Raw genomic sequence first — 27,573 nt, forward strand, 5'->3', positions numbered from 1 at the left:
AGCTAGGAGTTAAGCAATCAAGCAGGCTCAGGGGCACTTTTAGGCTCAGGTACTGATTAGGTCCCTCGGAAGCGATAATCCCTGTAACTTCAGCTGGTGAAATGAAGGAAGCCACGCAGAGTCTTAAGAGGTTCCTCTGCTGCCACAGGTAACTCTGTATCTTACAGAGGCATCACTGGGTGTTTCTCCAAGTTTTATAAAATTCAGCAGTTATTTTGTTTTCTACGGGGATTTAATAACTTTGATTTGGAAGCTGGTAACGGTATCGGTTTAAAATTAGTGAGCTGTCTTCGTAACCTTGTTCATTAGAGGTACTCGGTTCAATTAGGAGCATGTTCCCCCTGTTGCGGAGTTAGTACCGAGGATTTTTTTGGCCTTTTCCATCTCGGCGACGCTGATCATCCAGAGAAAGTGCTGCTGTAGCTGGGTCCGTCCCCAAGTCACAGAGCTGGGAGCGCGCTCCCAGAGGAGGCACGAAGGTGTGCACCGGGGGAAGCCGAATTAGCTTCCCCTTTTCCCCGTTTGCTTCTGTCGTGGAGGCCCAGGTGAAGCGACGTATTGTGTCTTGGTGGTCCTTTTCCTTCGCAAGTGTAGGGGAAAGAGTTTTGTTAGGCTTCCTCCTCCACCGAAAGATTCGGCCGCCTGCCTATAGGGAGGGCTTCTAGGAGCTACACAAGAGATGCAGCTACACGAGGTGGGGTGCGGCCACCGGCAAGATTGTGCTGCGGAGGTTTTTCTGAAATATCCCAGAAACGTGAAGTCTGTGAGACAGAGGGACAAAATGAGCCCTGACTCAGCGACCAGCTGAGTTTCCCCTGGGAGGCTGTTCCACATTTTAGCGTAGCCTGAGGGTGGAATTCCCCCTCCAGGGCCTTTCCCAAATCCTACAACCTGACAACAGAAAAATTCCCTTTCCAGTCCAGGCTTGCAGGAAGCTGGGGACAGCAGGACCACCCCTGCATTCTGCACGGGGCTAGGCCCTCCCCGGCTGAGCTGAGTCCCGGGTTTCGGAGGTGCAAATAACCACGGTTCTCTCCTGGGCTGACGACACTGCGTGGTTTTCATGTTGACATGCTCCCCACATGCAGCACTGGAGGAAATGTGGTAGGGGCGATGCTGACATTTTTACTTCCTTTCCTTACTTAACGAACTGGATTTATTTTAAACAGGGTTTTAGGGTGGTTAAACAGCTACATTTGCACTTCTCTGTTTTGAGGAGTTACTAGTTTTTTCAAAACTGTGGAATTTCTAATTTAACGTGAACAGAGCAGGGACCGTGGAAATTTGCTAAGTGCATTGCGACCTAACCACAAAGCAGTCAGGCTGTTTCTGTTTCTCTTGTGCTAACTGAAGTGAGAGAAAATAATTATGTAGAATTTAAACTACAGTAGAGTAATTATTTTCATTTTCTTTTTCTGAGACACAGATATGTGTTTCGGGGAGTCATTTGCATAATTTTTGTTTTTAGTTTCTCTTAGTTATGGTGGAGGAAGTTTGTAGTTTATGGGAATCCCAGGTTGAGTGAGTAAAGGGTGGGAATTGTGGTCTGGTTACAGAGCTGCATGGGGCTTAAATCTGTCGTGCAGAAAAAGACATGGGACATCATAAACTTCAACTTGGGTTATTATTGCAGTCCGCTAAGCCATTGGTCTGGAGACTCAACAGTAATAAACTCATAATGTGTGTTTTTGGTTTGTTAAAAATGTATGTGACTTTTTGAACTTTTAAATAACATGCACACACGCTAGACAAGTCTTTGCTGTAATATCACAATCTGACCTCATTGAGCTATTTATTGTTTGTCTGGCTGTGAATATGCTCTTTATGTGTGTATAGTTCTTTCATGTTAATTTTAAAGGAGCTCCCACTCATAAGCTCATGAAGTACAGACATTAAAAGAATGACTGTCTGTCCAGAACACTGCAGTACTGCCTTCCAGAAAAACTTGAAGTAATTATACATACAACTCTTGTGGAATGAAAATTGGCCACTTGATATTTAATAAACAGAGATCTGCTTATCATATAAAAAGTAGGAGACTGCTGATTTCGGAGCAGTACTGAGTTTTTTCATTTCTACTCAAAAGATAAGTTGCCCAAGATTTTTTTTCATACAGTTTTTATCTAGGCTGTGAAATATACTATTAAAATGTTCTTTAGTATTTCTTTTCTGGAGCCCCATTGGATAAGCATGAGCAAATATTTAATTTTGTCTGTTTTTACAAATGACTTCGATTGTTTCACCGTTCCTGCAGTTTTCCACTGAGCTAACTTTGTATCAGTTGAATTTCTTTATTATTACAGACATTCTTTCCAAAGAAATATGCAAGGTAAGAGCACCTTTTGTCTGTTGATCACATGGAGGATTGGAGAGAGACTAGGGCACTCCTGAAAAAATGCATTCTTGGGCCAGGTAGATTTATCATTATTTGTTACAAAAATCTACCCAAGCTTTTGGCAGACCTGGCCCCCGCTCTGCCAAGTGTGAAGTGTGTTGAAATCGCGAGCAGCACAGCAGTGTCGGGCAGGTAGAAGAGCCGCTTGGCCACCTCCACTCTGGCAAATCCACAAAGAATTAAAAGTGATCAGAAGCAAGCTGGAGCCGGTTAAATGCTGAACATGGAGACCATGCTCAGACATGTTTATTTTTCAGTTTTGTCCCCCTTTTACACACCAGAATTTGTCAGCAGGACAGACAGACCTGTTATGTTCCTAAATAGGATGTCACTAAACCCCGCATGAATAAATATGTATTTCACTCCCAGGCTTTGGGGGGAAACGGGTGAACGGAAAATGAAAATCGAGTGGCTGGCTGAGGAGCAGGCCATCTCTACTCATTCCAAACAAGCAGAATTACTGCATTTTCTCAGTAAATCTTAATTGTTTGATCCTTGTTATGTGCCTCTTGCTGTGTCATCTGATGAATGCCATGAATTAAATATAGTACATTCATTTAAACCACCCACAAATAGTCTTTCCTCCCTATCTCGTCCCAGCCGGCTTTAAAAATAAGCGCTGTGTGCTTTTATTTACCACATCCTGCACCGCATGACACTTCCAAGGATGGAACCAAGGAGAGCACATAGCAGTGCCGTTCCATGATTGAAAATTACATTACAAATCAGAAAGCTCAGAGGGACCACTATGACCAGATAGAACAGGCCCCTGCAGGCCGTAAGACTGTTTTAATTGGGGCCGATCTAGAAAGAAACGTCCAGTCTTGGCAAAAACACTTTCAGTGATGGATGATCCAAACGATGCTTGGTATGTTTTAGTGGGGTTTGCTATGGCTTGTGATTTTTCAGCTTTTGGGAAGAGCAAGAGGTCTTCCATTCCTTTCCTTGGATTGATTTATTTCTCCCTTTATATCATGCCTTGAAATGAGTCTAGATTTAGCTAGCCATTAGATCTTATTAGACTTGTGTCCGCCAAAGTGAAAAGTCCTCTATCAGATGTTTGTTTCCCATACTTACGCAATCCCAGTGGGATTAAATTATTCTTTGGCCTTCTCTTTGTGGGCTGGATAGAGCACAGTCCACGAGCTTTTCATTAGCAGACGTGGTTTTCAATCCTGTGTCTTCATATATTCCTAAACAGGGCTCCTTGCACGTGCTAGCACTGCGTTTCTTCCGCTGCATGAACCTGAACGTCAAGGCATTCTTTATACGACTGGTTTTCTTATCACAAAACATCTGGTGTCCTAATATTTTTTTGGGAAGACCAAATCCAAAAGGAAGTTGGCAACGGGGACATTTGCTGATGCCCAGGTGGCATTTGCAAAAATTGAGGGGAGACTGTGCCTGCATTGTACCCTGAAAAAACCCGCAAAACCCACTTAACAACTGCCCGTGTCCAGGGACACCATCTATTCGGACAACCTTCAGCATCCTCCTCAAAGCAGTCTGCTTGCACAGCTGACAGCGTTAGTTAAACCTGGAGGCAAAAGCCCCTTTTTCTCAGTTCTCCCCTGCAGTTTTGCAGCGGCAGGGAGGATGTGGCCAGAATCACTGGCGTGGTGATGCAGCGATCTTCCCACAGTTTCCCTAGGGACAGACAAGTTCTTTTGCAATTAACATAATTGACTGGGAAAGAATTCTGTTTGCCTCAGGATAAGGAACTGTGGGATTAAACCTAGACACATGGTGCACATGCCGAAATGAAGGCTGTAGTAAGATGGGAGGCACTGTGCTCTGGGAACATTCCTGCTTGGGATAGGCACGCTGAATGCGTTTTACACGCGGACTCGGAATTTCTTTGATAGAAGGATTCTAAGGTTATTTTTGCGTTTATCAGACTCTATCCATCTTGATCCATTTCACCAGCCTATCATGAATTCCTGTCATAAAGCATTATTTTTCTAAAAGCCTCGGTTTTTCTAACGAGCAGGTGATTCTCTGATTCACTTTGGATAAAACTTGGGCTCTGAAGCCGTTGGCAAATTTTCCCGTGACTTCAGTGAGGCCAGGATTTCACCCTTTATGAAAATCTAATAAGACAGAAATATTGTTGACATGGGAGCGTAATTCTTTGTGATCTACGCAGCAGATTTGAGACAAAGTTGAATTAAATCTCAGACCTGAAAGTCTGGTTTAAAGGTCCTTTTTCATTTCCCAGACAACAGCGATTCCTTGGCCTGTTGTGGGAGACGTATGCACATTCGTGGTTTCAAACCGCTGCTGGTGACATTAGCTACTGTTTCATCTCTCTCGTTTCTGTCGAGCGCTCCGTGGGCTGTGCAGCGGGATATACGAGTGATCTCATTCAGATGACTTTATCGACAGTGCCATTTGAAATGGTGGGCTGAAATAAAAGCACTTAATGCAGAGGTCAGCGAGTGCCTGATGTTCTTTGCAGAATCCATTTGTTGTGTAAGCAGCTCTACTGTTGTGGCGCCTACTTTAATTAAGGCTCTGACAGTATTTCCATAATAAACCATATTTTAAAAGGGTTTATTACCCAACTGCAAAATCTGCTGCAGGCTGAGACTTGGACTAGGAAAGCTTCAACCGTAAAGTGTTTTCTTAACTTAAAAAGCTATTTTTTTAAAGTATGGCTGCAAAAAAATCTTTCTTCAATCATATAGGTAAAGTCTTTATTTATAAAAAAAAGAGTCTTCAGTCTTATAAACAATACTTATGTAAATGGCTGGTATTGACTGTGTTGCTTAGGGTATTTTTGACCATGAAATATCCATTATGGTCATTCTATAATTTGATGTAATTTGAATACTGAAGTATCTTTTATTGTTTGTGCGATGGTATAAAAAGCCTCATTTAGGACTGGGACCTTATGTGCTAGACCGATTTCAAACACCAGAAGAGAGAGTTCCTGTACTTTAATACCCTTCCTGTAAATCACAACAGAACAAGGGTAGGAAGGGGCATGTGTTAATGCCAAGCAAATGAGCATGGAGGTAAATTGCAAATTTTACACTTGTTTAGGATACACTTGCTCTGCTTTGTTTTTAGCCAAAGGCGTAAGTAGGAAATTTAGAATAACATGTTTTAATGAGGCAGGTGCATTATGTATGAACTAACAGAGCAGACCATCTGTTAAGGTCCAGGACATGATTTTTTGAAAGAATTGCTTCTAGATAACCGGACAGGTTTTCTTTATTTTGTTGTGTTGTTTGATTTTTTGGTTTTTTTCTGACTTCTAGTTAGTCAGGTGAGAAAATATCGGATCAGTTTCCTGCAGAAGGGACTGAGCTGTAATTGATTTTTCCCTTCAATAACTGGTTGTTCAGAGATTCTTGTAGGACAAGAACTTGTGCCGGTAGGTTTTCAGCAGGATGCTCTGAACTATAACAAGGTTTTCCTGGGGTTTTTATTCCTCCAAAAGAAGTTTCCTAATTTGGGGTGTCTGTTTAAGTTGAAAAGCACTGCTGTTATTTACTATTAATGTGATAACATTTAGCTGCTTATTCTGGATTATATTTAAAGATGCACGAGTTGATCCAGGGAAGAGACATGATACTCTGCGAAGCCTGGACCACTCACTTTAATGGGTTTCTGTTGCCTTTGTGACAAGTCCAAGTTCCACAGAATGAAGGAATTTGTCGAAAATAAGTCGTTTCCGATCCTAGTGTTTGAGAGTGAACCTTCTGAACAGTAGCCTGAAGATGCAGTGGCAGTTTTATTCAGCTTGAAGTGTGTTAATTGAAGACCTTTTGAATCTTTGTTCCTTACTAGATATGAATTAACAATGATGCAACACATAATAAAAGGGCAGAGTTAAACGTTGCCCAGGAAATGATCAGTATCACCTTTTCCAACGAAGTGATGCTTATTGCCACGGTTACTTTGCAACCTAGATGTTTTTTCAGTAAACACTTCAGCCCAGATAGACTTCCCATGGGCATTGATGGGATTTTTGCTGTGAATCAAGACATTTGGTCCCAAATTTGTAGTGCTTGATCCAGAAATGGGTCTTTTTTTAAATGTAATTCTATTCCACAGAAGATTTTTTTTTTTTTAAACTGCCAACATAATTCTACTATTATTCTTTACATTTTTTTTCCTGTCATGAGTTTGTTATGGGGGGCGGCTGCAAGAGTTTTTTCTCTGGCAGTTTTTGGCAGAGAGCTTTGGTTATATCATACAGCTCTTCAGAAATAGAAATACTGTTTTTGCAACTATCATCATAGTTTTTTTCATGTGGGTACAGCGGTATCAGTTTTATTCTGCAACATATGGTGGGTTTGGTTTTGGTTTGTTTTTTTTTAAATCTAGAGTTAAAGAGTCACCTTAAATTCTAAGCTTTTTTGACCATGTCTGAAAAATCAGTTTTATACTTTCTATAATTAGTGAGAGAAGTTTTAAATATGGAAAAAAGAAAAAATCAATAACTCAGAAGGCAAACAGAGAGAGCCCTACACTTACTTTCACAGCCTGGCCCGGGGGCTGGAGGTGCTGAAGTCTGCTGCTTACACAGCAACATAACGCTTCGCACAGCAAAGGCCTCTAATACCTCTCTGCGTGACCCCTCACGCCCAAGGATGGAAGGTGGTTGGTGCCGCTTCGTGTCTGCGCGGCGGCTTTGGCTGACGTTCGGCGCTCTCGCAGCAGATGGCAGTGCTACCGGCGCTTTGTGCGCCGCTGGGCGCTGGCGGAGGGACGGGTCCCGCATCCTGCTTCCTCAGCTCCAACGCCTGGCTGCTTGCGGGCTCCCGTCTTCACCTCAGCCACCCCTCCAAGTCGCAAGCGGTAAGGCAGAAGGGCTGTGTGAATCAGTCCCGGGGAGGAGGAGAGAAAGGCGCTCTCTGGGGTACACGGCTGCAGTAACGCCGGGGGGCCATGTTGAAGGAAGTGGCAGTGCCACAACAGGTTGAGGTCGATTGCTCTTCACCCCCTCTCTTCGCAGCCTGAGGCTTGTTCCTGACACGTTTTCTTACCGAGCAGGCCACCTGGGATACACTCGAGTGTTTTTTTGTGTTTTTTTTTAAATTAAAGGTATTTTCTCCCCTCTTTCCCCACCCCCTCTTCTTACGAAGTTTGTATAAAACTTAAGATTTCTTTTTAACTAAGGCTCTGCTGCCAAAATGGGAAGTTTCCTTGGCCTACCCATTCCTTAAGAATTATTCACTAATGCCAGACAGTTACTCTCTTGAAACGAGAGGCTGTTTGGTAGCTGTTCTTGACAGCTGTTTTGTTAAATAATAGCAGCTATTTTATCTGTATGGCCTTGTGTCTAGTCGGTGATTGAGTACTGCGTTTCCTCTGCCGGACTGCGTACAGTACGAAGAACCAAAATCCCTGAGAGGCATATAATAGAGTCACTTTTCTATCGCAGATACGAGGTCCCTTGTTTTATGTGGGGAAGTCATGTTTTGATCTTGACTTAATGAGTCATACGGGCTGATGCAGTAGGGAGAGAGGGAGCATCACCCATTCCTTCAGAGCTCCTGTCCAAAGGTGCGGTTGAAAAGGCCAGTGCAGCAAACTCCCCTGTGCTCCTCATCTGAATTCCCTTTCCTTACGAGAGCACAGCCTATACGCTCCCAGTGCGTACATCAACCAAGCCTTTGGAAGGAACTTCAAATGCTTGCCCTCCCATAATTCATTCCCTGCTTTGATGAGGAGCGGGTTATGCCTAGGTGAGTAAGCACGAAATTGTTTCAAACTCATCGAAATCTGTGGATTGATATCAGAGGGCAGAATTTGCACAGGTCTCATGAATTGCTTAAAGTTTGAAAGGATCGAGCAGACCATTCGATCAGTGTCTATTCGCTGGTATGTCACAGGCCACCACCTTCCGTCCACATACCTTCTGTATTCAGCCCAGTAACCTAGATGACAATAAAGCATACTTAGGTTTCCCGCTGGCACTTCAGTAGAGAGATTCATTTTGGGTTTGCAGAAACCATCAAAGATGAAGCACCTGTTAGTTAACCAACTGTGCTTTTGAAAACTTTTCTTTCTAGTTGTTGGCTTTTCAAGTGTTTTTCTGGGGCCGGCTGCAGATCCTCCTAGTGACGGGAATTCTCCTCCTAGAGAAGTGCTGAGCTTCTTTAATTATCCCACCTCTCAGACATCTTTTTCTTCCAGATCCTTTTTAAGATCAAAATTGGACACGGCATTTCAGTATGCATCTGATAAGCGTTGTACACAAATTTAAGCTCTCCTCCTACTTGCTACTCTAGCTTCCTGCATGGTGATACAGATCATGCATGACTGCCCACTCAGACAGACTTTGTGCCATTAGCAAATTTCATTGCCATTAATTTTTCAGCAATTAAATTGTTTGTATACTTTTAAGCTTCTTACCAGTCTCTGCAGAGACCCGCTAGAAATACCCACTGACAGCTGCTCCTCAAGACCTGTCAGCCCACCAGTTCCTAACCATTTAGCATGTGCTTAATCGTTACAGTATGATGCTCTCTTTTAAGCTTTATGCCGTACAGGGCTAAGTTTTATACCTTACAAAGATTCGTGTGTTGCCTGTATGTCCTTACTTTAATCCAAATGGGCAGCCTCTCTGAAGAGAGGTTAGATTTGCTCAGGAAGACCTATTTTGAAGTCATGTTGCCTTAATTCTGTCATTTTTATTGAGTGAGCTCCCCATCAGATTTCACTCACTATGCTTGGGGACTGATGTCAGCTTTTTTCCCCTACCTGAGTCACTTCTGTTTGTCCTTTTGGCACAATATTCAAACCCTTCCACATCTCTGTGATTACCCTGGAATTCCAGGATATGTTAAAAATCTACATCAAAGAGGCCACAGGGAGAGCAGCCAGTTGTTTTAGTACTATTGAGTGGAAACTATCTATTATTTGTTGCTGGTCAAGTCTTTATAAATAGTAACAGCTTTCTCAGTACTGTATTTCTGTATTTGAAGATGCTTTGTCATCCTCCTTATGTGATACAAGTCCTCCTCCTTTTGTTCTATATTTGGACAATAATACAAATGAACATTTCTGCATTCATTGTATTTTAGTGTATTTTACCATTGCATCTACTGGTGGGCCTGAATCATTATTCAGGTTTGTTTGTTTATTGTCTTAGCCTTTCGGTTTGTTTTCTGAAAATGTACAATGAACTCAAAGCTTGTTTAGGACTGGTAGTGGTGCTGTGCATTCAATTATAGAACATCATTTTTTAAGGTACTTTATGATAGACAGATCTGTTCTGGCATGGTTGTGCAGTTCAGAAGAGTAAATCACAACTCACATAGCATATTTGGGAGAAGAAAAGCAGCTCCCTAGATTATTCTTTTCAGCAGTTACAGAGGAAATCTTTGAAAGAGTTTTTTAAGTTCTGACAATGTCTCCTAGAACCTGAGGTATTCCCTGTTAGGGAATGGGTGGGTGGGTGGAAATTTTAATTTATATTTGGTAACCAAATGCTAAGTTACAGAGTAATCTTTTAAAAAATTTTAAAATCTTTTAAGAAAACTTAAACTGGTAACTGTCTTAGCTTCAGTAAAGTGTTGGTAACTCCAGACTGCAGGTTTCCTGTAAAGTTTACATCAGTAAGCAGAGACATTTAATTTGTTAAGACAGTCATCGGTTTTAACCCCAAACTGTAAAGATGACAATGACAGCTGCTTACTAACGTCTGGTTGATAGGAGACGTCCAGTATAAAGCCCCATAAACTTATTTCCCATTTGAGCTCTAAAATGTGGAGCAACGCACGCAAAAGCTGTCTGTAGAACATACCTGGGGAAGCAGAGCAATCTCGACAGACGCACTGGTGTTAGCAGTAGCAGCATGGGCTGCTGTGGTCCACTGAGGGCATGATGTCTAGTTTTCTGCAGTTGCAGGCAACCCTGCATTAAATGTTGAGTCCACTGTGGTCAACTGAACTTGCCTGAGTTATGTGAGACATTTTAAAAGCAAGGATTATGGTTTTTTTAGACTAAGTGAACTGCAGAAGCAAAATAAATTCCGATCATCTTTTTTCTTAAGGAATCAGTGACACGTGTGAACCTCACTTAAATGTCTCCATTTGGATGGACTCCTGTTGGTAGCAATCTCAGCAGCGTCCAACACACTAGATTTATTCCACCAGCACATCCTTTGTGTCCCTTATTTCAACATTAAATATTTGTTTAAATTTTAGTATGAAAACATCAGGAACTAAAGAGCCTGCCTATTTATGTGGCTAAGGTCTGCACCTGAAGGAAATGCACAGACCCTCAAACTGGCATGTGCTGCAAAACACTGGGCAGTTGAAGGAGAAAACAGAAAAATGATTTTAGCATAAGCACTATCTCCAAAACCCACATTACCCGTAGCGAAGGTACCAGAATATGGTCAAGGCTTTCAGACATTTAGCACCAGCCAAGGCATCTTTAATTCTTGAACTGCATAATCGAAAATAAAGTACCCTGCCAATTCAGTAAAAGGATTCATCCCATTGTCCCTTCTAAATTTAGGGAGACAGAACATCTGCCATGGAAATGCACAAAAGTGTGTGTTAATCTCGGTTGTGAGCCTTCATTCTGGTCTGCCTCTCTCTTCAGGACTTCAGTTCTATGTTTTCCTTATTTAGTTCACATTTCTCTTGATTCATCCTTCACTTTCTTTTTGAAAAGTGATTTACCTTAAACTTTTTTGTTTGTGAATCTGTTACCTCCACCATGTTTTCCATTGTCTTTTCCTTCTGCCCTATTGCCTTGTATTTCATGTTGTCTTTCTTCTGGTACCTTGATTCTCATGTGCCCTTCTGCCTACCCCCTTGCATTTCTTTATTCGGTCCTGGTTTCTTCCCTTTTCTCTCCTTCCTATCCCTTTCTATCCACTGCATCACATTCTCCCTTTTGCTGTGCTGGAATACATCGGAAATGATGTTTTCCCCTCTCCCCTGCCTTTTTAGTTACTGAAATATGCACATAAGAATTCAAATACGCTTCTAAAAATAGTAAAAGGGTAAAACTGTTTGTTTCAGCTTTTCAGTCTTTGCCTGAAAGAAAGCCCCGCAAAGTCTATAACTAATTCAGCTGCAGGGAAAAAAATAAAAGCAAAATAAAAACCAGAAAGAACTATATTCCAACCTATTTGATTAAAAAAAAAAAAAAAACAAAACAAAACCAAAAAGCAAATCTCATGTGTACTTTAGCTATGGATAGTGTCAGTATGGCGTGTGTAGTTCTAAGTGGCATTTTATAGCCTGGGTCTTTTTGCTTATCTGGGGGGCATTATTGTGTATTTCACGGTTCTGGTGGTTGATATTAAAGCTAACATAATTTGGTGTGAGATTAAAAGAGAATGGTTTATCTGGGGCATTTTTAGAGATGAGAGTCATGTAAATTCTGAAAGATGTGGTGGATGAGAATTTCTTCCTGCAGGAAACGTCTGTCCAGGCAGGTAGTTGTGAAGTCCTAGCATTTCCCATTGTCCAATAGAGTCTTCTTCCCCAGCAAGTGGATTTGATTTGTCTTTCAAGACTGCTTAGATATTTCTCAAATGAAAATAAATGGATTTGATTTTTTTTTTTACATTTTGTACACAATATTGTGAATATTAAGCTTTACATTCTATCCAAATTTGGATCTGTAGATGTTCGTGACATGATTATAAAGATCATCAGCCCTGTGATGCTCCAGTATTATGTAGCTTTTTCTCAGGATATGGATTCCTGAAACTGTGTGTCCCAAATTCTGTTGAACTAATTATTACGGTGCAGACAGCTTCTAAAAATAAACTTTCCCATTAGATATTACGTTTTATGATAAATTTGCTCTTCAGAGAAGTTTTATTTTCCTCTTGAAAGAATAAAGCTTATGGTTTTATTTCCTTCCCCACAAGCCCCTAAAATACTGATAAGTGGGAAGTGCATTTACTGGCTGCTTTTAAAAAGTATTTGGGGTGAATTAAAGGCTTCATAAAAATCCTCTGAGGCAGGGAGTAATGAGGTGTGATTAGGCAAAAGGCTGATAATCAGAAAGCTACTAGTGCTAGGTAGTGCAGGCCCTGGTATGGGCATTGTGTTTACACGTGCCCGTTTGTGGTGGATTGCATTTAGCAAGTATTTGTTTTTCCTGGCAGTGAGGTGAGAAACAAGTGTCTTTGCCTTGTGTCACCTCTCTGAATGTCTCTCGCTTGCTACCTTCTGTCTTCCTCTCTTCCCTTGAAACCTATTGCATCTTCCTGCTGCTTGTCTTATAGGTAGGTGTATTGACAAACCAAGCACCGTTCTTTCGGTCTTAGTGGAGTACGAGCCCATCCTCTGAAATAATTTGTATGCCTTTGCAAACATCGACTTGAAAGCCTCATTGGGAGTTTAAATTACATTTAAATGTATTCAGTGTTTAAGCTCGTGATGAGAAGATTTCTCCCAACAGTAGAAAATCACAGACTTCCTCCAAATATAATTTAGTCCTTTTTTCTGCAAATATTTGTGTGTGATTTGTCATGAATTTTCTAGCACCTCAGTACTGGCATGTCTCTGTGCCAGTGCCATTCCTCCACTTCTCACTGGTAGCTTTCTGATCATGATCCTTTTGCCTTTTAATTAGTGAACACTTTCCTCAGCATATGGTGACATGAACAGAGGGATTCAATATTTCTTGGGTTTTCAGCTCGCTGATCCAAGGGAGAGGACAGAACTTTATCAAATGAGGAAAACCATCTCCTTGCAGCAACTCTACCTCTCCTGAGTGGTCTCAGGGCTCGTCATGCTAAGAGTGACTTCAGAATCCCTTTTCACTTTGGGATTTGTTCTGTGCTGCTTTTTGTTTGCTTCTCTACTTTGATACTGGTCCCAGCTTTGCTGTGGTGGAAGCTTATTCCTATCCCCTCCATAAGGGAATCATTCTTTGCAGATTTAAAAAAAAAACCATACTAAATGATGTTCATATCCATGTACATGTTTGACTCTACCATCACGGCTTACATCTTTTAGAGAAGCCAGGTGTCCGGCTTTCTTCAAGGTATTGCAAAATCAGTAAATGCAGTGCAGTTCACATTTCCACCACCAGTGAAGTGACCGCACAAGGTCAGTGTGATTGGAGATGCGCCTAGCCATGCATCAGGAGAGTAATTTTGGGAGAACACCGTTCTCGCTAGGTCCAACACTTCCCCAGAGATGTATCAGCATGCATCAGTGAGGTCCTTGTCAATAGGTCCGGGTTTACTGCAGTAGAAGAGAGTGGAGATGAGCAGAGCTGTTAGATGGCCCACCTGAGGATGATAAAACATGTAGGCAAATTCAGGCCAAACCAACGAACTGAAGAGAAGCAGCTTGGAAACATTTAAGCTCAAGAAATTATGTGGCAGATAGAAATTCATGGTCATTAATAATATTTAAAAAGGGAAACTGTTTATGATGAATTGAGAAAACAAAACTTAATATTGAGAATTAACGGTAGAATAGATGTCAAAAATTCCCTACAGACATGTAAGGTCATTTAGTTCCCCAGTAACCATTTTTCTTAAATAGTTAAAGCAGCAGACAGATTCTCCAGTATTTAACACAATCTTTCCTTACCAGTAAAAAACATAGGAAACTATATCTGTACCATCACAGGGGGAGGGGATGGCAGCAAACCACTTCTTGGCTGCATCTTCTTCAGTTCTACTACATCTACTGTTCAGGAAGGAATTTGATTGATTAATTCCCACAACGTTATGGGAAAGATCATTTAGTTACTTTTGTTTTAGCACTAGAAAACCTGTGTATAGGAAGCCTACGTGACTTGCCCAAGGCCGTGTTGCAGGTCAGTGTCAGAGCTGAGGAGGTGGACCAGAACTGGCCACTCAGGCTGCTGCTCAGATTTCATTAGGCCGAGCTCCTCCTATTTTTATGTTCCTTACTTGGAAAATGCGTGAAAATACAAGGTATTACTAAACTTGCAGTACCAAAGTAATGGCCGGCAACAGTGCTAATGGTGTGCTCGGAGCTGACATTGGGTCTTCCTTGTGACAGAAAGCCGGGTAAGCGTTGGCAGAAGGGATGGGGAGGGAGAGACTTCTCTTTCTCCAGTGTTTTTCTCTTGATTGTGTGGTTGTGTAGTTGGCCTACTCAAGTAAGATGCAAGTTGATTGGAGCATCTTCTGTATGTATTCTTCCACTCGTTTCCAAAATTTGTGTCAGCACGATGCTTCCAACACTGCCGCCTCTCACCATGATCCACCAGCTCCATTCAGATACTGTCTTATGTGAATACAGATGCCAGTCCTTCTAACATGTTCTGTTTCTCTTTGCAAAGGGCAATGGTTTCTTCTGTCCCCCTTTCGTTTTGTGATTGGAAGTGTAAATATGTAAAGCGATTGAAAAAAAACAGTCCTAACTTCATATATCTGATGCAGAGACCTGATCTTCAGTGAGAGCTTGAGATCCGATGAAAATACAAGCTCATCTCTCCCTAGGACCGTGAAAGAAAACTGAAGGTTAAACATGAATTAAATAAATAGAGAACAGAAGAGGGTGATATCATGATGCTGCTAGATACATCCTTGGTGTGCCTGCAACCTCAATATTGCGTGCAGTTGTGTTTTCATCATTGAAAAAGCTTCAGAGATGCCCACAGGGATGGATGGCCAGAGGCATGGAGTGGCTTCTCGGCAAGGGATGACTAAATAGCCTGGGATTCCTCAGCCTGGAAGAGACAGCTGCATTGTATTAGCGGTCTCTGGAAGTATAAACCTCTCTTCCAGCACAAGAACTGGAAAGCCCAATAAAGCTGTTTGGACTGATTCAGAAAATGAAAAGAGAAGAGGTCCGAGTAGAGGTAATACTGAAACTTACTAACAAGTCTGGCCTGAAGGGGGGAAAAAATCCCCTAAAATCACCCCAAGGGGGTTCTTGCAAAAATTGAATACAATTCTTGCGTCTTTTTGATGTGTACAGCTCTACCCTGTATTCTTTCCTTTTGTGTCCTCCTGGTACTGAACTAGACATGCGCATGTACTTCAAAAAGAGAGGAAAATATGTTAATTTTTTTGTCTTAAGTGGAGATTTCCAGTGGCCAGCTGAATCCTTCCTCAATAATTAATGCTTGAAAGCATTTTCTCTAGTACTCACTTAAATTGAAATAACTTTGTTGTCATTATTGTAAAGCTGCGTTTTGATTCTGTGAGTGTGCCTTACCCCTGTCTGGTATTGCATTACAGGTATTGACTTGAGTTTAGTTATAGGGAAGCGTTGCAAGTCTCTGCTGAGACCTTGCGGATGAGCCTCCAAGTGCCGTGCTTCAGCTCTGCGTGCCATTAGGGTCTTCCACCGTAGTCAGTGGGGAGCTGCAGCCCAGAAGCCAGAAACGTCAGGCAGATCTAATTCAATTTATTTATGCGTTTATTCTGTCCGAGTCAAAACACAGAGCAGTAAGCCAACATCTTTCTTTGTTGCCTTGATAAGCTTTTAGTGCTGTTTCGGCAACTAGTGTCATACTTAAAGAAAATAAATCCTCTCAACTTTATTATTCAGCTCAATGTTGTGTACAGTAGGTGCGTAAGTTATTTGCTAAATGTTTTATGGTGAAGATTATGTAAGTAATGACCTTTTACATTTTGGCACCTGAGAGTAACACAACTGCGTGTAGTACTTCGTAACTTGATGCAGGAAGGAAGCTCTTCTAAGTCCTCTGTAATGACACGGCACAGCAGGAAGATGAATCTGGATTAATTTGCAAATTAATCCAGAGGAAATGTGACAATGAGCTTTATTTAATTTTCAGCTAAACTTTTCCAAGTCTCTTATCTCAAAGATGAGATCTTAAATCTATACAGAGGTCTCTGAATAAAATCAGATTTTCTTGAAGATGTCTTCAGCTTCTGTCAACTTCAATGCCAGTCACAGAAACTAGTGGGCTTTGTGAGAATTACACATAATAAATGTTGCTCTGCCCTATCGTATGGAAACTGTATTTGCAGTCTTGCTAATCAGAGTTGGCATGTCATGTATATATTCTACGTCATTACTTACAAATTATTACTAAGTAGAAACTGGAGTGTACATGCATATTATATTTTTTATTTGGACTTTATTGACTAATTTCTTGGGGTTCTTTGTAAGTTACTCAAATTTCCAAGCACGTCCAAAATCTCCTGGAAAATCCCTGGGTATCTTCGTTCCTTGCTGGAAGGAGTCAGTCTGTCCTGGTGGCTCCACAGAGGTATTTATCTCTGCTCCCTCCCAGGCAAAACGGGAAGAAATTCCCCAGCTAAAATACGGGCACTTTGAACCATTACAAGACTAGTTTTCTTTCCCCAGGCGGGTGGTGATGTAACTGTAGGAAGAGTTTGGATCGTGAAAAACCAGTTACTGTCTTCTCCTTTAGTTTTACTTACTCATAAATGTCATATTCTGTTCTTCCCAGGGTGGAAGCTTAGCAGAGGTTCATATTTTAAACTAAGATGTCATTAATTTTGAATCAAAACCATAGACACACGAACCGCAGTGAGCGGCATTTCCGTGGTGTGTTGTGTGTGGGCATCGCATATGCTGCAGGTTCATGAGACTAAAATGCCGTGTGCCGTCGTTGTACGCATCTTCAGGGGCTGCATTGCTTCCGATGGCATCACTGAGGAAATGACTAGATTTTTGGTTAAAGGTCAGCTTCTGCACTCACAACCCAGTCACCCAAAGAATGAGTCTGAAAAGTTATTTTCCCCATTAATAAAAATACAAAAATTGTGAATCTAACCTCAACATATGCTTAAATCCATCTGCAAATCGGACACTGAGAATATAGCCTGAAGAGAACGGCATGTACCTCCTCAGCTGTGTATAATACAGCATACGGGTTAAGAATAAGCTACGGAATTGGGGAAGGAGGATAGAGGTTTGTTAAATTTAAAAATTGAATTATATATTAAAGTAACAAAAAAGATTATTGCTTTGGATCAGGGATTTTTTTGGTAAAAAGTATGACCTGAGCATATAAATAGGTATAACGGGGATCCAGTTAAAGGGAGAGAAAGTAAAGGTAGTTTTGCAGCATGCTCCTCGACCGGTCTCCTACAACAAAAACGCAAGATCTGTGCCAGTTTGGGCTGGAGGAGGCAGGCACTGGGCTCGGCCTTTGGGGTGGTGCCAGGGCGCACGCACCCGAATGCATCGGCTCTCAGAGCAGTACAGCCCTTTCCGTACCGCTAAACGAATGTTAGCGCAGCAGCTGCAGCACGGTCCGGTGTTTGGCAAAGATCCCACGGGGCATCTCCTCTGGTTCCTCACCCCTCCGCTTTTCTCACCTGCCCTTCTTCTGGGAGGCGGGAGCTGGTGGTGCTCTGCCCTCGTGCCAGCTTTGTCCCCAGTCCTAGAAACGGTACGGTTTCATTTCTCTGTTGATAGCAAAAGTTGACTCGAACGCAACGTGCGGTGCTGTAGGAGATTAATGTAAATGTTTCCTGTGAAAATTGATGGAGGTTTTAGTTTAATAGTGAGTGAATTGCTACTCATCTTGTCAGGAGCAGCTGGTGGACAGGTATTCAAGCTTAGTTCTCAAAATCGTAAACTTCATAAAACGTTACTTGTACTGTCTTTTTTTTCCCAGCATCTTTCTTTTCTACTTAATCGTCTACATTTCTAAATACGCCTTTCCTTCACGTGCCACACACTTTAGGTAAAGAAGCTTTATGCCAAGTCAACCAGGACCACAGTGATTTGAAATAATTATTTAAGTTGTTATAGATGTTGCATACACGCAGGAGTGAGCATTGCGTTGGATCCAAACAGGATTATTCAAACAAAAACTGCACATAATAAGAAAACGAAAAGTATATTGCAAGACATAACTATGTTTAGTGAGTATCCCAATGCAGATATAGGCATGGTTGCATTTAACTGTTACGCTGCCTTTTTAAAAAAATCTCGAGCTGTTTGATAAGGAAGCTGAACTTAAAAACGAAGCCTTTCTCATAACCTCTGCTCCCTCCTACGCAAAGGCAGCAGCAGGAACAGCCTGCATCTTGAAGCGGTCAGCGCGGTGGCAGAGGGCCAGTGTCATGGCGCGGTGTCAGCGCCGATGACTGTGCAGAGGGGGATTGCCTGAAAACTCTGTCCTTTGTCACCACTCAATGAGAGGGCTCAGGGCAGCGGCTTCTTGCTCCGGAGAGCAGTAGGAGAGGTCTCCGCAAGCCTGCCGGGGAAGAAGAGGCTACCAGCTAAGGAGGCTTCGTTGTGTGAGGGTTATGGTAATGTGCCGTCCTGAACAGAGCTATGGCAGCACCCTGCCAGCTGTGACAATAAACTGTATCTCCAGGTACTTAGCCGAGCTGCCTATTCTGCTGGGTGAGCGTCTTATTAAAACCTTTTAGCTTGATGCCTAGGCTAAAAATATCTTTGTTGCCGTTTAACCACAGAATTTCCTTTTTAACTTTTAAAATAGTGGTGATCACTAGCCACTTACAAATACTGTGTCACCGACATCATCTGATTGACGCATTTAGATTTGCTGTCAGCGTATCACTAAGTCAGATGCTGCAAATAAAATCTTAAGCAAAGCAGTCTAAGGAAATAAGGGTTATTGAGAGCATAGCTGTGAGAGAAGCGTATGGTCACAGAAATAAAGTATGGAAAAAATGAAGAAGATGGAGAGAAACCTTCCTAGTCAAAGGCCGAGTTGAGTGCTAGGGGATTGCAGGGCAGCTTGTGCACCAGCTTATCCATCTGCTGGAAAATAAGCAACACCAACCAAGATCCTTCATAAATTTGTTGGGTTTTCCTAAATCCATATGTCTGACAAAATTTTCCGGAAGGTGGGAGAGAGAACAAGAGGAAACGGGCAGGATGTTTTATTTCTCTTTGTGCCATCCCACGGCAGGTGGGGACTGGAAGTTGAGCAGGACGGGTTTTTTTTCCAGAAGAGGAAGCTAAAGTCCTGAAAACGGGGCGGCTGGGCAGTGACAAAAGATAGCTGGTTTCCTCCCGGGACGCAGGGGCATCTCGCTGTCCAACCGTGATGCTGAGCCTTTCAAGAGATGAACGGGATATTTTCTTTGCAAATAGGTCGAAGCAGGAGCTGGTACCGAGGCACTGCATAAGCAAAGCTTCAGCTGAAGTTTTTGCTTGCTAAAACACAAGCAGAGAGGAATGGAGGGTAACTGTAGAAGCACCTTTTCCCTCCTGTAGTCCTTGTGGACGGATACGGGGGGCTGTTTCATCCCTTGATACGAATCACAGTACCCTACACAGTATTTTCATTTTTCCTGATTTCTTACGGCCCCAGCAGGACTGTTGTGCTTAGCAGAAACCGCTAGTCCCATCAGACACCCCTGCGTCAGACCTGCTTGCTAGGAATGGCTTAAGAAAGTGCTGAAAGCAGGCCCGCAAGGAGCAGGAGTTACGCTGAATTGGGAGGATATTCTGGAAAAGTCACAAAGCTCAAGCCAGGCTCTAGTACTATTCCTACCAAAGCTGAAGCTGTCGGATTATTAGAAGAATAAGGAGTTTCCAGTAAAAGAAGCTAAGACTAAAAAGAGCGATCTTTTCCTAAAAGAAAAAACTACAAGTCCACCGTCCTCGTATTTTGCTGCTTTAATAGCGCTATCATTCCTTAAAAGTACTGCTATAGGTTTTTATTCTTAGTGCTTCGGTGGCCAGTAATGTCTAGATGTCTCTAGATTGACAGTTACCTTGGCCATACCTAGTAAGCGATTTTGAACATATCAGGCGATAGCTGTGTGCGATAAAACACGATCTATATCTGGCTGTTTGTTGTCTTCTTTGGAGCTGCTAGTTGTCAGGATGCAACGTCCTCTGTGCCACCCAGCAAGACTGGACAGTGAAACAAAATAAGAGTGTTTTCCTTCTCATCCCTGGAAGTCTTTCAAACCAGGATCTCAATTTGTTTACCCACGTTTGCCCACACATCCGTATGTGCATGCAAGAGCTGGATACAAGCATCCCAGCTGAGCACTGAAATCATGTGGTGACTTGACAGGGAGATAAGTAGCCACAAGCTTTTAGAAGTACTGAATTAGGAATAGCAAAACTTTCCAAAAAAAGTATTATTTTAAATGCATCTCACATTGTAGCCTCTGCTTTTCCCTGCAGTTCTGAATGTGGTTTCTCCCTGTCCCCGGCAGCTGTGTCCTACAGTGGCAGGTACCCGGGACTTTGTGTGAAGTTACGGGTAACCTATCTGCTTCAGCTACCGGACTGACCCGAATTCTGTACCAACCCATCGTGTCTCTTCCCCGTCTCTGCTTGCTCAAAATTGCAGTCGCAAGTCGAGTCCTTGCCGGAGCCTCTGCCAACTGCCACGAGCTGGTGCTGCCTAGCTCCCGCAGCGCCCTTCTGCAGATAAAGGTGCATATTGCAATCCCCTCCCTTGCTTGCTGGCAAAAGACTAAACGTCCAGGATTAAACCTTGATCGTCCTAGTCGGTTCTTGGCCGTTGGAGCAGCTGGGTTTATTTTTGCTTCCCTGGCCCCTGCGATGGTAGGCTGGGCTCGGTGCTGGCCTCCCGGATGGCGTGGTGCCCGCGCTCCCAGCCTGCCAGCTGAAGCCTTGGCTCTCCTCTCTCTTGCTGGCCCTAATGGGATCTCTGGGTCCTCTCCTTCCCACAACATGAGTGAGGCGGCGAGGTGACATTAACGTACTGGAACAGCAGATAAAAGGCCCTTACTATATTTATTGAGTGTTACAGATAAGTAATCCACTCTGCTGTCAGTGTCTAGAGAAACAGCAAATAAAGTATACATGCCCCTTGCTTTGATGTGATGAAATCTCCAGAGGACATTTACTTCAGTGGCATTCGCAGTGCAGCTGTAGCTGAGTTTTTGAGTGGAAAATATAAGATTTTCATGTCTTTATGCATTGCTTTAAAAATATGGCTGATTCTTGTATGCTGGACAATTCCGTGGTCTGAAAGCTGTTTTTTTTTTCCAAAATGTTATTAAAATCATCTTAACCGTTTTTGTTGGAAGGGGAAAAATTAATAGTTATTTTGTGGTTTCATACACAACATTAAAACAACAGTCTGGTTTTCATTTAAACCAATAAAAGTATGGAAATTCAAAATGAAGGCTCTCTTCATGTCCTTAGATCAACTTGTTGGCCTTTCTGAAACGCATAATGGATGGAGCAGGGGAAAAACCTCAGACTTACAACTCGTAGCATTGTTTTTGCATACGGTTCAGCTTTTTTGTTGCTGGATTTCAAACTTGACATCACTTTATTGCCTGTCTTCTCAAGCTATAAAAACTTCCTCGGTTTTGTAAATTTGCAGCAGTTTAGAATCCAGTGAACCGCAGACATGATTTTTAAAAAACCTAAGCAATAATTAAGCAAATTGGTTAGCAAACGTACATCAGTAATTGAATTAATACACTTCTAAATTTTGAGATCTAAACCTGGCTGTTTTGGACAATGGGTATTAGTCATTTCTGGTATGGTCAGAAAGAGACCAGAGGCACCGGCACAAGCTGCCGCGCGGGAAACCCCAGCCGGCCCCGAGGACACAGCCCGTCCCCGCGCGAGCGGGGCGTCCCTGGGACGGGCCCCGAGCGGTGGGGGATCCCCCTCCCCGGGGATGCCCCGACTCGCCCGGGCACGGCCCCCAGCGACCTGCTGCAGCTGCCTCAAGCCTGAGCCTGGCCGCAGGTCCAATGCACTGGCGTGTGGGGTGCCCAGCATCGCAGCGCTGCCCCTCCGCTTCCACCCTGCAGGTTCCCACCCAGCTCCGGTTTACCCCAGGACGGGGCAGGACTGAGCCTGGAGAAACTCCTCGGTGTTTCTGGGGTTCACTTCTCGCCGGTGAGCAACCTGCCACTGTCCCCGAAACGCCTGCGGGCGCTGGGTGTCCTTAGCCCGTGTGTTATTCCATCTCCCCAAGGCTTTGAAAAGCGACTTCTTCCCGAAGCTCTTCCTTCCCTCGCCGCTGTGAACGAGCCGCCCGAGCTGTTTACAGCCCTTTGATCTGTTAAGTCACAGCTCTGTCACTCCTGGCTGGTGCCCACACCCTCGAAGCTGCCTGCCCTGCCTCCCCTCCTCTCTCCTGGGAGGGAGGTTGCTCAGCTGGGCTTCGTCCGCTTTCCCCAGCATCCCCCGGCTGAGCTCCATGTGTACGTGTCTACTTAAAGCTGATGAAATTGTAACTTACCTTTGATTACTGCACTGCAACATCCATCCCCAATGACCCCTAACCTTCTGAAAGTTTATAGCTTGTGAAGACAGGTCCATAAAGCGATGTTAAGTCTTCAACGAGGTACTTCAGAGCCAACTGGCCGGCTGGGCTTTGGCCACACTTAACGTCGTGAAGGTGGTACCTGCTGAAGCTCTCCGTGTAATAAACCATTTGCCCGAGCAAATTTAGACCCGCCGGTCCCTTGCCCTGCAGCAGCCCGTGCGCGCTGCGGAGCAGAGGCAGGGAACGTGCTTAGGCTGCCTGCAGCCCCCGAGCTGGGCAGTTCATCTCCATCTCGGATGCATTCCCACAGCGCAGAGGTTTCTGCGTGCTGAGCTTTGCCGGGGGAATTTGCTTCGCAGGCTGGAGGAGGTCTTGTTTGTTTTTTCTTCCCCAAGGGGAAGGGAGTTGCCAAAGTAACCTGGACAAAGAGTTGTGTTTTAGATGGGATATTACAGCTTCATATTTATTTGCTTGTTTATAGGACTTTTATATTCTTTCGAAGCGCAGCAAGAATGCGTAATACATTGCGATTGTTTGTCACAGCTGTAAGAAGGGGGCCTGGTGGTGGTGGACATCTCAAACCCCAGCTGTGCAGAGTCCTTACCTGAAAAAGGACGGGTGTTTCTGGACAAGATCTGTCCCCTCCGCCGTGCGGCGTGTGTTTAGCAGCAGCTCTGTTCCCTGTCCAGGCTCTTGTCTGCCAGGAGGAACTGGGACACGCACTGCTGAAATCGCTAACGTAGCTGTTCCGACTTGGCAGTAAAGGGCCCCCGAGACGGTTCCCGGATGCTGGCACCATGTGCCTGCGCTGTTAAATTCACAGCTTGAGCGGGAAGTTAGCGCAGGCCAGGGAACATTTCCAGCGGGGCGGGATGCGCAAGGTCCTCTCGCGCTGGCATCCTTTCCTCCGGGGCAGTCCTCCAGCTCGCCCCACGTCCCTGCTTAATCCCCTCCTCGTCGCAGGCTTTGCCAAGCGGCGGTGCCACGCCACGAAATCTCCCGCTCCCGGGGGCTGCAGAAGCTGGAGAGAAGAGGGGAAGGATGGAGGAGGACGGAGGTGACAGCCTGCAGGAGACTCGCAGAGCTGGGGGAGTCCTGCCAGTGCCCGGGTCAACGCAAAACCTTTGAACGGCAGGAAAAGCGGGGATGAAAGCCAGCGCCCCGCTGCAGCCCGGGGCGGCTGCTCTGGAGGTTTGGCACGGAGCCCTGCGCGCCCAGGAGCCCTGGGCCTGGGGGAGCAGCCTGGCCCGGAGGAAGGCAGAGCGAACCGGGGTCCTTTGCGCACTGTGGCTTTTGGAGCCGGCCGGCCAGGCGGCACACGCAGAGGAGGGGTCTGCACCACGTCTGGAGTCCTGGCGAGATGGGAGCCAGCAGTTCCTCAGCTGGGACACGCTCAGGGTGAAGCAAGAAGAAATGACCTTGAAGAGCAGCTCTCGCAACCACCACTCTGGTTTTCCCTGGAGCACGTTGTACGGGGGTTGTTCTTCCACGGAGACCATGTACGCGTGCTGCAGAAGCCGTTCAAGGCAGTAGCATACCAACAGCACTCTCCATCCTAAACAGTTGCTGGGTCTTGATCGCAGACCAGAGGTACAACGAAGGGGAACCCTGCTGCGCCGTAACTTACGTGGAGGCAGCTTTGCCAGGAGAAGGTGACAGCAGAGGTTGAGGAGTCTTGGACCCAACACTTAGAGGAGTTTTTGAGGTCCATGGAGAGGGGTGGAACCTCCTTGGAAAGATCTAGGTGCAGGGGCGAGGTGAGAGGCAGCTGGGCCCCCTCAACACCTTCTCAGAGGGGGCATTGGGCTGGAGAGGGAAAGGGAGCTTCTTCAAACCCCATAGTGCTCAGCCAGTCCTACCCTCCTCTGGCTTCCTCTGTCAGGCAGCTCCACCACCACCCCCAGTGCCAGATGCCTTATTTCTCCCCCTTTCCCCTCTCCCCAGCTTTTGTGGGTCAATCAGTGTTTCTTTCTGCCCCCCCACATTTTTCTGTTCCCCAGCATAGTTGTGTTAAAATTTGTGAGGGTTTTTCTTGGGGGCATTTCAAGGTTTGTTTCTGATGGGATTTGAGATGGAATCTGACTTGTGATGCTCTGGTGTGCTGGTGATTCGGTAAGGCTGGTGTGAGTGCGCAGGTCTTGGTGGGGAGCGGGAGACCAGCCAGGAACCTCAGTTAGGAGAGCGCTCTGTACAAAGTCAGTGTTTCAGGGGAGGAGACCTCTGAAATCAGTCTTCTCCATGACGTGCAGAGGGATAGAGTGGAGAGACATCATGGAAAAAATACGCAACTAGAGAAACAATGGGATGGGGCAGATACCTGTGAGTAGCCTGGTGGGTTTTCAGGTGAGAGATTGCGACTGCAGACCATCAGAGACAGAAGGCATCTGTCTGTGAAGAGTGGGCTCGATATCCTTGGTGACCCTTCTCTGGTGGTTCACCAAGGCTTCCGAGACATAGTAGGCTTCATGGCTTATTTATGGAGCCTCTCAGAGGACATTGAACAGGGATATGGGTTGTGCCCCTGCACTTTTTGGGAGGCCACATGGAAATGTTGCCAGAATGGACCAACCCGGAGGTTTGATTGGTAGCCCTGGTTCCCAGAGTCTCGCCTCGGCACAGCAGGAAATATCGGTTCCTGAGGAGAGAGCTTCTGCTGGTGGAGTGAGTTTTTCGGGGCCGTGTCCGGGTGAGTCAGGGCAGTCCCTGGGAATGGAGACCCCCTTTAGTGGACCACGTTAGTGACCCTGCACGGGACTTTATCCAGTTTGTTGTTGTCTCCCTCGTACTGGGGGGCACGACAAACTGCACAGCCTGTCCAGATGTGGCCTCACTTGAGGGGAATAATACCTTCCCTTGACCTGCCAGGTGCTCTCACACCGGGCTGGTTGGCCTTCATTGCTGAGACTCCTGGCCAGCTTGGCGTGCACGAGTCTGCAGATGGCTCTCGCCTGCAGAGCCTTGCGTGGAGAGCTGTCCCCTCCAGCCCATCCCAGCCTGCCCCACGCATGGGGCTGGTCTGCCTTGGGGCAGGACTTCTGCTGAAGTCCTTCTGAAGATGCCGCTCAACACCTGGCCTGCTGCCTGTGGGAAGTGTCACGGTGGACGGAGCCATCAGCTGCTCCTTTCTTCATACAAGATGTTCATCCTGTTGGCTGAATTTTGCATAAAATGAAGCACCTCAATTACTGTTCTTTTGCCTCTCAATATCAAATCTCCAAACAAGCCCAAGAGAGGGTGCAGTTTCACATACAAGTGGGAGACCGCTGTGATTTTGTCTTTGCACGTTCCTGTTCCAGCTCGCAGAAGCGTTGGCCGTCCATTCGGTTGCAGGAAGAGAGACGAGGTACCTAACTCCGTGATTAGTCAGACTGTTGTATTTCTCTTTGGCATGAAATAAAACAGTATCTGAATGCACAGTGGGGCTAATGCTACTTTGTGCAGCTTCTTATGAAGATTATAAAATTGAGGCAAAAAGCAGATCTTACTGTAATTAGAAGATAGAACCGTTAATCATAGGGAGGAATGGATTCATATTTGCTCTGAAATTTTCTAAACTCCTTTAAAATACCTTCAGCTGAAGGAGCTGAACTTCTCTACGAACCCTTTGTGTGCTGAAGTGCAGAGTTTTCTTCATCCATTTGAATTGCAACACAGAAGTGGCAGGGCTATTTTCCCCAGAGATTCAAGAGTCCCTGTGTTCATTTTGTTGATAATGTGAGGTTATTTGGGTTTTTGTGGAGTCATACAATCATTTACTTGATGTGCTAGAGGACCCCAAACCTCTTATTCCCGTTTATTCACCCTTTGAGAAAAGATTTGGAAAAAAGTCAGCGGTCATCCAAGTTTCAAGTCAGAGGCAACTAGGGGAGAACTGGGAGATAAACCACCAACAGATGGGGGAGGGTCGCGTGTGACGGACGTACTCTACGTAATGCGCCATTAAAACTTCATGAAGAGGTGTCCCAGAAAAAATATTACAAAGCACTAGGCTTAATATTAAATTCTTAGTTTTAGCAGTCTGGTCATTTTCAGGAAGGAATAATCAGCTTAACCACAGCATTCACACATTTAATGTTCTGAGAGAAGAGGGATTGTCTGATTTTTCTGTTTCTTTCTTTTTTTTTCCCCCACAGTAATTAATAAAAGTCAAAAGCAGCAACTGGAATCTGTGAGCTATTCCTCCCGCTACGCTCTGGGACTTTTTTATGAAGCTGGTACACGGATTGATGTCCCCTGGGCTGCAGAGTACATCACCGATAATCCCTGCATACGCTTCATCTCCATCGATAATAAGAAACGCAATATAGGTCAGTGCTCCCATTATTTCCCTTAAACACAGTGACAATAGAGGGTGTAGATCATGAAAAATGCTGTTTAATTGAGTGTTGCTATTCTGAACAGAGCAAGTATTTGAATCCAAGCCGCAGCGGATAGCATTTAATGTCACATTTGGCCTGTAATAAAATACACAATGAAAGCGGGAAGGTCCTCAGAAAATCACCACCCAGCACATGGTTTACGTTACTGCATTTATGAAACCAGTGTCAGGGGATTTGAGACATCAAAATGTTGCTATTCCAAGAAAGAGCTGGAGTTCCTTTGTTTAAACATTGATTCATACACATGCCAATTTATCTCCCATCATCCATTACTTTACAACTCCTGTTCTTTCCACTAAGCGTGCTTGGAAGTAGTAATGGGTTATATAATTGAGGCTGTTCAGTCTAATTCAGAGTTAGCCAGTGTGCTTTTATAATCACGGAAAATCCTTGAAATGGCTGCGCATGGTACGGCTGCTCGGTAAAGCTTGGAGAACATCCCACAAGGCAGACACTTCTCATCTGTTTCTGGAAGATGGCAGTCGAGTAAGTATATGTTTTATTTATTAAATGTATTTCATATACCAAGACTGTGTTGGCGTAGAATAACTCAAGAAAAACCGCTAGCATTTGAGTTTAATCAACTTCGTTAGGAGCTGAAAACTCTTCCCGATTCTGTTACTTGCTCACATTGCGACCATGACCAGGTTTAACCACATCCGTGAAGCGGGGGTAAGAACC

At 44.4% G+C, this 27,573-nt stretch overlaps 1 protein-coding gene across 4 annotated transcripts in view; it reads left to right on the plus strand.

The window, feature by feature from the left end:
- RNLS (renalase, FAD dependent amine oxidase) overlaps positions 1 to 27,573 on the plus strand; it is a 76,596-nt gene that overhangs the window by 30,846 nt on the left and 18,177 nt on the right. For all 4 annotated transcript variants that reach the window (XR_012674208.1, XR_012674209.1, XM_075154052.1 and 1 more), the window contains one exon: positions 26,647 to 26,820. Coding sequence is in view for 2 of the 4 variants with exons in the window: in XM_075154052.1 (XP_075010153.1) it covers positions 26,647 to 26,820 (174 nt within the window). In the remaining 2 variants the exon portion in view is untranslated. The remainder of the gene's footprint in view (positions 1 to 26,646; positions 26,821 to 27,573) is intronic.

This window comes from Calonectris borealis, chromosome 7 (assembly GCF_964195595.1).
Source record: "Calonectris borealis chromosome 7, bCalBor7.hap1.2, whole genome shotgun sequence".
NCBI lineage: Eukaryota > Metazoa > Chordata > Aves > Procellariiformes > Procellariidae > Calonectris > Calonectris borealis.